The 14,878-nt window shown below is 45.2% G+C and overlaps 1 protein-coding gene and 1 long non-coding RNA gene across 7 annotated transcripts in view; one reads left to right on the top strand and one right to left on the bottom strand.

The window, feature by feature from the left end:
- The window catches only part of LOC135919788 (uncharacterized), a 379,293-nt gene that overhangs the window by 326,060 nt on the left and 38,355 nt on the right, over positions 1 to 14,878 (bottom strand). The window contains exon 2 of one of the 2 annotated variants that reach the window (XR_011508709.1): positions 6,987 to 7,069. The exons of the other annotated variant lie outside the window; for it this stretch is intronic. This is a non-coding gene — a long non-coding RNA (uncharacterized lncRNA). The remainder of the gene's footprint in view (positions 1 to 6,986; positions 7,070 to 14,878) is intronic. 2 annotated transcript variants of the gene reach the window in all.
- The window catches only part of LOC135919772 (uncharacterized), a 47,946-nt gene that overhangs the window by 3,010 nt on the left and 30,058 nt on the right, over positions 1 to 14,878 (top strand). For all 5 annotated transcript variants that reach the window (XR_011508704.1, XR_011508706.1, XR_011508705.1 and 2 more), the window contains exons 3-5: positions 2,478 to 2,604; positions 5,621 to 5,697; positions 13,082 to 13,208. Coding sequence is in view for 2 of the 5 variants with exons in the window: in XM_070526018.1 (XP_070382119.1) it covers positions 2,478 to 2,604; positions 5,621 to 5,697; positions 13,082 to 13,208 (331 nt within the window). In the remaining 3 variants the exon portion in view is untranslated. The remainder of the gene's footprint in view (positions 1 to 2,477; positions 2,605 to 5,620; positions 5,698 to 13,081; positions 13,209 to 14,878) is intronic.

The following is a 14,878-nucleotide window of genomic DNA, read 5'->3' as shown; positions in this document are numbered from 1 at the left end:
CCTACGTCATGTTAACGTGACGAGCCCCTGCGCTATTATATATTCCGATAGGTTTTTTTTTTCGTACGACACATCTATTTGTTGGTATTCCGTCGTTGGATGATCAACCTAATTCTCGTGCAGTAGTCGGTGTTGTTGTAAGCAGTTAGCATTACACATGTACATTTGTTAGTGGGATTTTGACCAGCTCTCTCAAACCGGCGCTCCTTCCAGATGAAACTATAATTGTGGCGTTTTACGTGGCAAGGCCACTTTGTGATTATGAGGCACGCCGTAGTGGAGGACTCCGGAAATTTGGACCACCTGGGGTTCTTTAACGTGAACCTAAATCTAAGTACACAGGTGTTTTCGCATTTCGCCCCCATCGGAATGGGACCGCTGTCGCCGGGATTCGATCCCGCGACCTCTTGCTCAGCGACCTCTTGCTCAGCGACCTCTTGCTCAGCGACCTCTTCCGCGACCTGTTCCAGATGAAGGGCACGTGGCCAACTGTTTGCAACTGTTTCCTTCCAAACAGGCGCTTATACGTTTCACACGTAGTAGACACCTTTTAATTTACGAGCCGTGCTTGTGTATTTACAACAGCCAAACCTTGTGAGAGGAACTTTAAGACAGCTCTCTGTCTACCTTACGAAAAACCAGCCACACCTTATTAGTATTCTGGAAAATGCGCGGTCGTTATGTTTACCGGAGTGTGGCGAGATTGCAGCGGTTACTTTATCCAACGATACTGCCCTGTCAAGTTGTAATTCTGCAAGTCATTCCCATCTTATCCTATGCCCGCAACACGACCCTCACATATACGCATTGGGTGGCCTATTTTAATCAGTGTGGAAGGTCTCGAAGGCGTGCAGTGGATAAGAGCCATATTTGTTTGTAATTAGTTGCTAAACATGCATGGCTAACTGTAAATGCATTCCTAGGAACTTCAGCTATAGACGTAGGTATATATATGCATAGGATGGCCAGGCTCTTGAAGAATTGTTCTCTATGGGTTGAAGCTGGCGTTTATCTTATCATGACAGTTTTCCTGGCTATTCAAGCATGAATGGAGTTTTTAGACTTGTTCTGTCACCTTTTCTTCGTCCACGACCCGATCAGGCTGTCTACTGCAAACAATGAATAGGCGGTATGCAGAAACTGCAGCTGCACTTACGTACACAACCTGTTCACCTATATAAAGTAGTGGATATCGGGGTACAATAGTGAAGTGCAAACATCCGAATTCATGACGCCATTCGGCAGTCATCCTTTCATTGCAGCACCCATGCTTTCGAAACAATTTTCTTTTTCATAGGAAGCTTCGGCTCGGCGAACATTTGAAATGTACATGCTCAACATGTAAAATGCCAAAAGGCTTTTAGTAACAGCTCTTAGACTGACATGAAGGATCTTCGTTCTATTGGAGAATGTTCTAGTGACTGCAGTAAGGGAATTACGCATTTAGGGCCTGGATGGTATGCCAGAATTCCCGGAAATTGGCAAGTTCCCCAAAATTCGAAACACAACTTACACAATTTAGTAACTCCCATCCTAAAACAAGCATAGCAGGCCGAGTTTGCTTTGAGAATCTAGAATTTACGGAAATGACAAATGTTTCCGGGCATTTTTCAAAAGTCCTAGCTACAACATTGTCGTAAAGCTCAGACCACTGCGTATCATTTTTCTCAATATACGGGTATTAGTCAATTTACTTTCCAGGATTATCATATCGTTTTTATGGCCCAATTACACAGTTGAGAGCTTCATTTTTTTTACAAATTTTAGCGCATTCAATACTTTTTATATACACACTCACCGTCTCAACAATAGGTTAGTTTATGGGAGTTACAAGATTTCATCCTTTGTTTTTCACATTCCATGGCCTGCATCAAATCTGGTGCAAGCGTGACCGAGAAAAACAATATCCCTGCTCCAACGCACATAGACAGAAGCCTCCGAGCTGAAGTTTTCTTTTGCGCGTTGCTAACTAAGCAGCTTTGCAATAACGAGAGGCGTCCTTCTTGGTAAAGGGAAGTTTAGGCGTGTGCCAAAGCCTGCTTATTGAATTTAACATAAGTCTATTTGCAACCTTAGTGAAGCATCGAACACTACCTCTTGCTTGAAATTGGAAAAAGTAGGTTTGACCTTTGTAGCGCACTGAAAGAATATGACCTGTCGTCTTTCGCATTGAAAATGGTCGTGTTCTAATCTGCTGTATTGTTTGCAGCGTATTTATTTTTTGAAAAATTAATATTCTATTAATTTCAACGTGATTGTCTCTTACGTCAATGTGAATTTTTTTCGTGCACTGAGCTCCGAATCCCAGAATTCCGGATAGAAAAAGTGCACTGCACACGCCAACACAGCAGCCAGCCCTCCCTATACCTAAAGTCCAACTAAAACGTTTTGCATGCCACCATTTATTTTTCATGCTCGTTGAATGACCTCTGCAAAGCGACGGGTAACCACCTCTGCTGTTTTCTTGGACGGTGCAGATGCCACTGACAGTGGAAGCACCAACTACGCACCTGTTGTGTCCACCGCTAGTGCCGTTCACGCCTGGCCCAGAACGAGCCACGCTGGCATCGAGAAACTATCGTCTACTACGAAAGACACCGCGAGGTGAGCCGCCATTTCAAATTATTTCTTGACATAAAGCAACCCAGCCAGTGGACGAACTGCGACGGTGACCGGGCCTCTCACTCCTGATTTTATGCCACGTAGAAAATAGAAAAATAGATCACAACTGTAAGAGCAAAAGAAAACGTCTACTTCTAAGACGCGTTAAGAGGTTTCAAAGACGCGTTAAGAGGTTTCAAAGACGCGTTAAGAGGTTTCAAAGACGCGTTAAGAGGTTTAAAAGACGCGTTAAGAGGTTTCAAAGACGCGTTAAGAGGTTTCAAAGACGCGTGAAGTCATTTCAAAGACGCGTGAATACGCGTCAAGGACGCAGGAAGACGGCTCATTTCTCCATACCATAGGGTATGCTGATGAGGTGCATAAAGGGACAGTGCCGCAGCAGCCTTGCCCATGAATAATGTGCCTAATGTTAGGCAACAAGCCCCTTCGGCGGGTGCAGCCAGCGTTGCACCACCATCCAACAAAACCTCATCAAATTCTAGGTTTTTGGCATTTAAAGATACTGTCACTCCAGGCGAGGCGTTGCCAAACCACCGCTTTCAAGAAGGGCGCTGAACATGATTCCAAGTCGAACGGCACCACCGTTTCACTTCGAACCGTATAACCCACAGTAACCCTGCGTCATATAGAACCAAAAGGACTCTGTAAGCTAAGTTAGCCGTCTTATATTAGACAGGCAGCACAAATGTATTCTGCAATATGAACACACTAACATTGCAAAGGAATGTAAAGAGACTTCTACACAATTAAGGTGATGTCAAACAGCGTATTTAGAAAGTTAGTGCATAAGTGCTGCGAACCGCTGTGTTTGCTTAGTGGCTATGGTGTTCGGCTGCTAAGCACGAGATCGCGGGATCAAGTTCTTAACACGGCGGCTGCATTTTGATAGGGGCGAAATGAGAAAACACCCGTGTGCTCAGATCTAGGTGCACGTTAAGGAGCCCCTGGTAGACCAAATTATTCCCGAGTTCCTTACTACGGCGCGCCTCATAATCAAATCGTGTCTATAGCACGTAAGGCCCCATAATTTATCAATACTTAAAAGCTCTGTCTGTTCGGGAAATACACGTAATATCTACACACACACTTTCCTAGGCAATGTCATTTTTAAGAGAGGCCGCGACGATGGTCTCACTTCATCGGGTTGTGTGGCTATAATAGTAAATAAATTTCCTGCCATCAATTACAACTCCGAACGACATTTGAAACTGTTACTGTCCGAGCTCGACAGGCTGGTAAAAGTGGCTTCCATTTGCATACATTCTAACCACTACATTTGGGAAACATTTTCCGAGCCATATTGATGAACTTCCCGGATTCCACATAGTATATTCAGACGAAAATGCACATAGCCCCCTTTGGCGAGATTCTCGCTGTAATTTTTTCTCCTGTGGATGCCTCTTTATTGATAACCAGCTGAAATGTTTCTGCTTGAGGTAAAACATTCTCATCGAAAGACATCAACATAACATTATATACACTCATGCCCTACCTAGAGTGGAACGTCTTAAATACCTCGTGAGAATTCTGCTCCGGGAAATGGTCAGACTATGTACGCAATAATAAAACACATTCAGGCTGATACGCAAGTTGCTCTATCGCCAGTTTTGAACACCATGTGGGCAACAATATAAATTTACATAGCACTGAATAAGGTTATTTATGTCTCCATCTTGAAAGAGGGCTAGGATGCATCTTCTATGGCAAGTTAGTGGCCTATGGCATCATGAAACTGCTCGTTTAATCTATTACAAAAGAGGATTAATCGTGGGCTATTACTTTCTTGAACGAAACAAACTACTTGACGATTATGAACGATGCTTTAAAGACAGCCGATCCACAACTGACCACCTCATGCGGAATATGTCTTACATCAGTAAAGCTTTTGCTCGAAGACAGTTCTTTCTGTCATTGTTTCGTGATGTCAAAAACTCTTGACGCCCCACCTGGCCCTACGGAAGTTTGCGACATCTCGAAAACGGGCATTTCGAGGCAAGACGCTTAATGTAGTAGAAAGTTATTTATCGAAGCTAACGTAGAATATTAGTGCTGGCAATATTCCGTCCAGGTCATTCATCGAGAATACTGGGTTACCAGGGTGTGGGCGACTTATTTGTATCATTGTTGTTGTGAAAAATCAATTTAGCACGTTCATTTATTCCACAACGTATGCTTTAATCCATTTATGTTGATGACTTGCCTATTCTATTTAACTCGTGTGGCCTTGCATTCTTGGAAAGACAAGTTGAAATTGGCTTGACCAAAGCGTCAACATCAGCATAGAATTGATTTAAGCCACACTTCTTGAGAAGCCCCTCCTTCCTTCTTTCAAGAAATAGGGGCGTCGTTTCGGTCTCCCATATTGAGGTGCATGAGCAACACTTACCTGTGAATAAAGAGCACTAAATTTTAAGGCAGCATTTTAGGCACGAAGTCAACCTTTATTCTACGCCTGAGAAAGAGATGTGGTAAATGATAGGCATTGAGGTTACCCAACAATGAGCCCGTTTGATTACCCTGCACTTGCGAAAGGGAAAAGAGGGAGGGGAAGATTATTAGAAGAGAAAATCTACTTTGCATACCGCCGACGCAGAAAGAGTTCTCTGCTCTATATCACAGTTAGTCACTCAGTCCTTAAGTACCTTGAACAGAAATGCCAGAAAACAATCAACATTCCTAAAATTCTGTCGCAAACAACGTGGGGTATAGTGACAAGAACTTCCTCAAACTTTTGCAAATGCCTAATAGGAACACGCCTAGGTTAGGGGGCCAAAAAGTATCAATTGGCTACTTATAGTGCCTCGATGATGCGGATCCTGTCCATCACCTAGGCATCCGGCTGACCCGTTGTAAGGGCTCTGAGTGAGACTAAAACATTGGAACCAGCTCGATTACCAAACAGAGCTTTGGTTTCTCGTTACTTGCTTGTAATAAAAGATAATATCTACTTGTTGTCACAGCTGTGTGTATCTCATACCAATACTTCTTTTACTTGCAGCTGTTCTGACGACGCCTGGCGTTGCCAGCGGAACGCGCTGCACAGGCCTATAACAAACCAGACGTACAACCTCGACGGTACGTAGGCGATGGGCATTCGCCTTTGCAACAAACATACTTGACTACAGACTCACTTTCGCGCCCCACATTAAATATCTTAAAGAAAAATGTCTGAAAACAATGAACATAATCAAACTTCTATCCCAGACTACATAGGGCAGTGACAGAAAGTGCTTAATGAATATCTATAAGAGCCTCATTCAATCACGACTAGACTATGGTGCCGTGATCTATCATTCTGCAGCCCCGAGCGCGCTAATGATGCTAGATCCGGTCCACCATCTAGGAATCCGTCTGGCCACTGGCGCATTCAGAACGAGTCCCATACAAAGTTTATATGCAGAATCAAATGAGTGGTCTCTTCATATCCAGAGAACATACATCAGCCATACATATTTTCTGAAAGTCCACTCAAACCCTCAACATCCCTGTTTTAATACCATTCATGACATGAAATATGCTACACTCTTTCGCGATCGTCCTTCCGTAAGACAGCCTTTCTCGCTGCGTGTGAGGGAGCTTAGTGAAGAAATGCACATTCCACTCCTCGAGCTTCGCCTAATGCATCCAGCCAAGCTGCTACCTCCTTGGGAGTGGCAGCTCATACAATGTGATATATCTTTCGTGGAAGTCACAAAGCATGCTCCAGAGATTGAAATCAAGATGCATTTCCGGGAACTCCAGCACAAATACTCCTGCACGGAGTTCTACACAGATGCATCAAAGTCACACGACGGGGTGTCCTATGCAGCCGTCGGTCCATCCTTCTCAGAATCCGACGTACTGCACCCGGAAACTAGTATATTTACGGCTGAGGCCTACGCCCTGCTGTCGGCCGTAAAGCACATAAACAAATCACAACTCCCGAAATCAGTGATATATATGGACTCCATCAGTGTTGTGAAGGCCTTGATGTCTTTCTGTAATCATAAAAATCCAGTAGTTATTGAACTTCACTCCGCACTGTGCAAATCATATATATCTAACCAACATGTGATCATATGCTGGGTGCCTGGACATAGGGGCATCGAGGGAAACGTTCTAGCCGACCAGATGGCCACATCAACCTCATTGCATGCAGTTAACTCTACTGCTTCGGTCCCTGTCATAGAACTGAAGCCTTTTTTAAGAAGGAAACTACGAAACCACTGGCAACGCATGTGGGACGAAGAAATAAATAATAAACTGCATTTAATAAAGCCACAATTAGGTTTCTGGCCTCCTGTAACAAAATCTCGCCGGACAGATATCCTATTCTGCCGTCTAAGAATAGGACACACTTTTGGCACACATAACTTTTTACTCACAGGAAACGAGCCTCCAACCTGTGGTAGATGCGGGGAGAGGCGGACCGTCCTCCACGTTCTACTGGAGTGTCGGGAAGCTGAATCTGAAAGAAGGAAACATTTCCTCTTAGCATACCGGCAGCAGATCCCCCTTCATCCTGTTATGTTACTTGGCCCGGAACCTCTATTTAACACTAACGCAGTCTTAAGTTTTTTGAAAGATGTTGTTTTGCATGTTTTTAGCCCCACATGTTCGTAGCGCTTCCTCTCTTCAGAGGATGTCGCTGTGATCATTATTTTGAATAGCACATGCCTCTAGGCCCTTGTGGTTCAAGGGCTCAGGCGAGGCAGCAGTGCTCAAAGTAATTTTACCATCTCATATATTTTATATTTTGCATCATTATTCTACGATGGATTTTAGTGTTTAGAGTATTCGTCATTAGTCATCGCCATAATTTTATAGCACGTAGATTTTGCGCTCTTTACAGCGACAATTTTTTAGGCCACTTTACAGCCAAGTCACATCTCCATAATACATCGTCAACATCACCACTTGTCATGGCGCTCTTCGGCCAAACCTGGCCCTTGCGCCATTAAACACCACATATCATCATCATTTGCAACAAACATAGGAGAGATGTCCTACGTCCACCGTGGCAGTGGTGCACTTATTGCGCATGAAGACGCGCTTCACTAAAGCCGCCAAACCGGTTTCCGCAGGAGGCACCTTATCACTCTCCTTAGTAAGAAATTTGTGCAGATGCATGCAAATTCAAACAGAACCTATGTTTGAATGCATTTATTTTCACATCAGTAAAGTGCAAAGGCACGCTCCCAGGCGATCGGGGCAAAAGCTGAGACTGTACATTCTACGCAGTCATCGGTTCAGTAGCAATTTAAAGCGGGCCTTCAGCATTTATCTCAATTTTTATTTGTCAAGCAGACTCTGTGTGTTCGTCGTGCTAGCACCATAATTTTTCTCTTAAACCCGTTGAACTTTGTTGACAAAGATATTGCTTAGATACCCACCGTGGTTGCTTAGTGGCTTTGCCGTTGCGCGCCTAAGCACAGCGTCGATGAGTAATGTGGTGGTGGCGTCGGCTGCATTTCGATCGCGGCAAAATACAAAAAGACCTGTGTACAGTAAACTGGGCGTGCGTTGACGAGCCCCAGGTGACCAAATTATTCTTAAGATTTCGGCCCATAATATCCCAAAATTGCAGTTTAATGATGTTTTGGCAAGAATGCAGAGTAAGGTGTGCACTTAAGGCGGTGTTTCAGATGGCTGTATCGGAGGAGCAGAACGGTACTAGACGGAAGAATCGCTCAAGTTTAGCATGCTACAAACAACCGATGTATCCCGCTACGGCTACCCAAGAAAATTTATATTGAAGCTTTAGGTTCTAACAAGCCGAGGAACAACGAAATATACAACTTTGAAAGTTTGATGAAAATGTCGCGAAATGGAATCAAAATTGTGGGCAAGTTAATTAAGCTCTGAGGCCATGAATATACCTAAACTAACCCAACTATAGGCTTCTGAAGCTTGAACAACCTCTAACTCTATGCCCATATTAACAAGAACAGTTCTCAGCAGCCTCTTATAAGTGTACCACTACCTCGAAGTCGTAGCGCTTTGGTATCAAGAGAGTCCACGACATGAAGACACCACTGCTTCTCAAACTAAATACGTTCTATTTTTGTAACATGATTAGCTGATTGCTTACTTCAAGCATTTTTCGTTCTCCCAGTACCTGTGCAACCTCCTTCACTGATGTGATACTAGTGGTGATTTTAATGGTGCTACTCATACACGTACCAATGTTCGAAAATGAATTTGCCTTAAATATTCCCGTATGCAACAACACTATAGTTCAATAAAATTCAGAGATGCTAAAACTGAAATCTTTAGTACCGGAAGTTGGCAAGCCGGGTTTATTTGAATTTTCTTTATGGTACGCGAAGACGCGATTAGCGTTCTTACTAGACTCTCCCCTCCCTTACACATTGTACATGAACGTGTATTTAGTTTCGCTGTCTGTCCCTACACTGGCTCAATGCTAACTGCCCTATCATCGTTGGTCGTCATGAGGAAGCTTCCGCCGTAATTACTGCTACTAAATCTGCTACTGCTAAGTATTAAACTGTGACATTACAAAATTTTATCAAAACTCAAGGCGGTTTTATCCGCCCCCTAACCCCAAACTCGACAGGGCCCAAGCGGTAGACTGGAGGCAGCTACAAAGACCTTCCCCAACACCGTCCATCTCAGGAGGATATATCCGGACATCTACTCAGATGATAACTGCAAGCTATCCAGCAGGACTCACGCATCTCTTAGACACATTCTCTGGGAATGTGCAATTATATGCAAAGAAAATGCAGTTTCCCTAGTTGAAGCTGCGGCGCGATGGACGGCCGCGTTGCGCAGCTCAAACCTCGAAAATCAAATATGGGCCATCCAGCAAGCCCGTGAGGCGGCGAGGAGACAGGATCTCCGGACCTCTTCGGGGGCGGCCTAGGCCCAGGCCACAAATTTGCCAGATTGTTAATAACGTTCTTGCCACCACCACGCAATTTCTGGGAAGTTAAGACATATGTGTCCCTAGCTAGAACACTTGCATACCTAACTATAGTGTCCCCACTTTGACGTACATTTATGCTCTCTGTTGCACAGTTAGGTGTCATTGCCTCGCAAATTATCACTTCTTCGATGCTTTCCAAGCTAATATAAGCACTGCAACACGACTCTTACGGATGCGCATTCACTAATCTTTTAAATGCAAAGCATTTTTTTTGTAAAACTTTGCTGCTCTGACAGTGTCTGTCTGTCTGTCTGTCTGTCTGTCTGTCTGTCTGTCTGTCTGTCTGTCTGTCTGTCTGTCTGTCTGTCTGTCTGTCTGTCTGTCTGTCTGTCTGTCTCTGTCTGTCTGTCTGTCTGTCTGTCTCTGTCTGTCTCTGTCTCTGTCTGTCTCTGTCTGTCTTTGTCTCTGTCTGTCTCTGTCTGTCTTTGTCTCTGTCTGTCTCTGTCTGTCTCTGTCTGTCTCTGTCTCTGTCTGTCTCTGTCTGTCTCTGTCTGTCTGTCTCTGTCTGTCTGTCTCTGTCTGTCTGTCTCTGTCTCTGTCTGTCTGTCTGTCTGTCTCTGTCTCTGTCTCTGTCTGTCTGTCTCTGTCTCTGTCTCTGTCTCTGTCTGTCTGTCTCTGTCTGTCTGTCTCTGTCTCTGTCTCTGTCTGTCTGTCTGTCTGTCTCTGTCTGTCTGTCTGTCTGTCTGTCTCTGTCTGTCTGTCTGTCTGTCTCTGTCTGTCTGTCTGTCTCTGTCTGTCTGTCTCTGTCTGTCTGTCTGTCTGTCTCTGTCTGTCTGTCTCTGTCTGTCTGTCTCTGTCTGTCTGTCTGTCTGTCTGTCTGTCTGTCTGTCTGTCTGTCTGTCTGTCTGTCTGTCTGTCTGTCTGTCTGTCTGTCTGTCTGTGTCTGTCTCTGTCTGTCTAAACGCCTTGAAGGTCCGATGATCGTTTCGTCAACTAAAAATACACATAGTATGAAAGAGTGTATGATGGACGTAAATAATCGGTCGTGACATGAATATCATGGCATGCGTCTAACGTAAGTCCTCACACAGCCGCCTGCGTCTTAGTGCTCTCATGGTCGTTTCGTTAACTTGGTAGGCACAAAAATTGGCATAATATGACTAGAACGTATCAGCAGCATCAATGATAGGGCATAATTTGGATATCATGACACGAGTGTCATGTAGGTCATGAAGCAGCCTCCTACATCTTGGTGCTCTCAAGGTCGTTTCGTTCACTTGGTATCTCCAATAATTGGTATGGTATGTCAAGACTGTATAACGAACAGAAATGACCGGTCATGGCAGGAAATTCATGATTTGGGTGTCATTTACGTCATGAAACAGCCGCCTGCGTCTTAGTATGTGCCAAAATTGGTATAGTATAAGTGTGTATGACGAACATAAAAACTCGCTGCCCTTCCAATCTGTGAAGAATGACCAAGGAGGCTGTGTAAGTGGGTCTCACAATGTCGAACTCCACCGCTGCGGGTATCCGGGATTTTGTTTCCATGCGAACACGATCCTAGGGGAACTAACATTAAACAGCTCTCCTGTAATTGATTGGTCATGTCATGAGTGCAATTCGTGACATGTGTGTCATATAGGTCTTCAAACATGTGCCTACATCTCAGTGCTCTCACAGTCGCTTCATCAACTTTGTAGGCTACGCGCACACTGCTTCGCATAACGTCGACTCCAACAGGGAATGGGATCTGCCAGATTTTAATGTTGTCGTATAGTCTATCGATGGCCTACACAGGGATGTATGGAATGAGCGCCGCTTGAAGCATGAACTACACGCAGCCCCGCAGGGGCGTTTGCATCAGCAGGCGTTTGGCGTGTTGCGACACCGCGTACCCGAGCAACTAGGCTTGGCCCCTCCCGCCTTCTCCTTTGCTCTCTCTCCATCTTTTTCTACACGCACACACGCGCAAACACGCTCACACGTGCGCACAAGCGCGCACATGCACAAACGCACGCACGCACACAATACATCCAAACCCAGTTCTTGGCAACCTTCTGGAGACGTTGAGAAAACTCCGGAGCCGTTATCCAGGAAATCATGACGAGAATGGGTGGTGAATGGGGCGAGAACAAAACGAGAACAAATGGGCATCGTTGGGAGATCGAAACGAGATCATCCGAGGAACGAGTCAAAATTAAGAAAATGCAGTCTCCTGCCTTCAACTCCCTGTACAGGGCCGCAACACATAGGCTAGTTACTGCGCGAAGAAGTTAAAGATATTTTTCTTCCGATTCCAATGGTAGTGAGAAGAAAGGGTCCCAGGTGAAAGGGGTACACATGTCACTCTCGAACCACTGGGCGCTATGGGAGGTCGCGCTTCTCAGCCACGACCTCTCCGATACACTTTGGGGCGTCCGGCACGCCGAGGATACCACCCGTGTCAAACGCCCCGGGCCGTCACCTAGAATGGGGTGGTCATAGCTCCACTCCGCGAAATTCGCCAAACGTCTTGAATAAAGTTTTCAATCCCTCACTCCTATTTCTTACTCTTGCCTGCTTACAACATCACTCAAGCTGCAATTTCTTGTACGCTGAAGTTTACTTGGTCAGTTCGAATAGCGACGTTGAAAACAGAAATACAGCACCCCATACAATTAACCCACTTTCGGCGCTGAGATATGATTACCAGTGTTTTCAAAGGCAGAGGCCCGTGAGTTACGCGGCGCGGATTTGGCGCCGCCTCCAAAAGATGGCGCGCCGCTGCGTCACCAGGCCGGCAGCGTCGCGCGAGCCGCGCATGGTTATGAGAGCTAAAATGATTGTGAGTAAACATCGTAATTACTTCAACCAGTCTTCCTTTCTGTAAGCCATTTCATACTTGCATATACTCGAGATTCCAGTAGCATGGGCAATTTTTTTTCGTAATGAGCTCATACAAATGCATCGCTTGTGGGCTGTATTTCCTTAAGAACTTCATCTAGAGGATTCCTGAAATGTGATTCGGTTACCGGCATCTGATATGCAAGTACGTCGTTGACAGACGCAGGTATGAATCATAGAAGGTCAACAAATTCTGCAGAGGTTGCACAGGTTTCGAAGAAAAATTTGTAGTACCTCGTCTGAAATACATCCTCTCATTTTTCTTTGTCTTCGTCTACAACGGGCCATGTCTGCTGCTCGTAATGGATCAAAAAGAGCAAGAACATTGTGAAGCATCTGACGCGCATATTATTTGATGATGCAGCAAATATATTGGGTCAAAGTTTGCGCGCTGAAGAAAGGGAAATGTTCATTTTCACTTCGAACAATATCTTGTTCTGCCCGAGGTATGTAATGGAGCGTAATATTCTTCGGAAGAGGCCAACATTGCAGAATCTTGCGTGGTCGGCTCTCTTATGGCCACGAAGTCTTGCATGAATTCAATACCGAGTTTCATAAAGAAAATTGCAACGCATATGCAAGCACTGCAATGGGATTCTTCTGCCAATAAATGATTTTGGCTAGACGATAAAAAAAGTCATTACTTATTAATTGGCCTTGCATAGCTGGCAATTAACACTTTTTATGTTCTTTGATAACATACAGGTGCCTATTCCAGCGGTATCCCTAGTCACCTGCACCTGGGGCCCAAAAGCAGCATCGGTCACAAAACGACCAGCACAAGCCTCGCTGGAATGGTGGAGGCATCAGCAAGTTTACAATACGAAGCCAGGTAAGGCGACATTAAGAAACGTTTCATTGCTAAAGAACTCGGAGCCTACAGGGAATGCTTACCGGACTTCAACTGTGCCTGCCCCTTCTAAATGTTCAAGGGGAGCGCAAGCTCTGATGTCTGAAACGGGAACTGCATCAGCAGCTTTGAGCATTCGGCAGGCGGAGCTGGCGTTAACATACTTCCTTGTTGCAAGAGAACGACTCGACACGGACACAGCAGAAAGCATTGGGTTTCCTACAGAATACTTGAGAGTACTCGGACACATCAATTGTTGAGCCATCATCGGAATGATGGGAAGTACATAGATTTGTCTGATTATTCACACGTTGTTGCGGAGCCGTTTATTAAGCTTTGTCTGCCTTCAATACCGTAAATCTCAGAGCAATCTATGCACTTGGAAGTGAGGAAGAAGACGGTGCAAATACGTACAAGCGGTACTCATGGAAATGACTGAGCTTGTCGAGGTGGCCAAGTGGAAATGCCCCAAGCGTCTCAAGGCACTGGCTTGCCCGCAATAACTATATAAAGGCGTTTCACATTGCTTGTCGATACATGCGTCCATGGCGAAATAGTTTCAATATTGTACCCATGTGCTTAGAGGTCCTGTGTTGGAATCCTGCCGTCGGACAATGTTAATATTATTTATTCATTACGCAGGACAATGTTGAAAATAACTAATTTACAAAGTCACTATGCCGTTTAAAGTCTGAAGGGGGAAATTAAGGCAAATCCATGTACCTCGCATAATTCCCATGCTCCCGTAGAAACTAGCGCCAGAGTTATTGGTTACTGCTTATTGTATGAAACTGTGTCATTAAGGAGGGGAACAGAAAAGGGCGCAGTCATGAAGCTTTAACAACTCGGCCGTTGTTCCATGCTGTTAACACGCTGCAATATGCGGCACAGTTGAAGGCTCGTTGCCTCTTTACTTACTCCAGCTTATGGAATTCATATTGATAGTGAGGAGCAAGATGTTATTTTAAATCAAGGTTTCTAAATTGGAACGGTGAATCTAAGTTTACCCAGGGAATGTAGTGTGTGCTAAAAAAAAGAAACTTGCACTAGAGCGACAAATCCGGCGGTGGCATGTTGGCCGGGACGCTTCAGAAATGGCTCTTCTTCGTTTCCCTGATAGTTAGATTTGTGTGGGTGTGTCCGCCATGTAAGGATTGGAGCAGTCGTAGTCGTTGGGACGACCTTAGGGCGAAAGGACTAGGCGAGCAGGATTTATTTGCAGGATTTACATTTAAAACATGAGGTACATCGCCAGTCTAGCGTGACTCCCATATGGAGCCCGCAAGACTAACATACAGCAAACAGCTTACGAGCACACAGCTCACGAGTACATTTCTAGCATGACAACGAGCACTCAGCTCCCGAAGATGAGCACACTCTAGCAGCGAGCAATCGCTGCTTATCAGCTCTTGATCCCCCCTTTAGTCCCAGTGGACGGAAACGTTCATCCAGTCATCGTTCATCCAGTCATCGTTCGACGTCACCGTTCGACGTCACCGTAGATGACCCACCCTTTTGGAGGAGGGCCCGCCCTTTTGGAGAGGCGCCACGTGGCTGCCGGTCATCCGCAGTTCTCTGAAGTGTGCCTCATCTGGTTGGATTCGAACACGTGCAGCGGGCTGAAAGCTGCCACGCTGCCACCCCGTACGGCC

The sequence above is a fragment of the Dermacentor albipictus genome, chromosome 9 (genome assembly GCF_038994185.2).
Source record: "Dermacentor albipictus isolate Rhodes 1998 colony chromosome 9, USDA_Dalb.pri_finalv2, whole genome shotgun sequence".
NCBI classification, from domain to species: domain Eukaryota; kingdom Metazoa; phylum Arthropoda; class Arachnida; order Ixodida; family Ixodidae; genus Dermacentor; species Dermacentor albipictus.
Note: the sequence above shows the minus strand (reverse complement) of the source record. Positions and strands in the feature narration are given on the sequence as shown.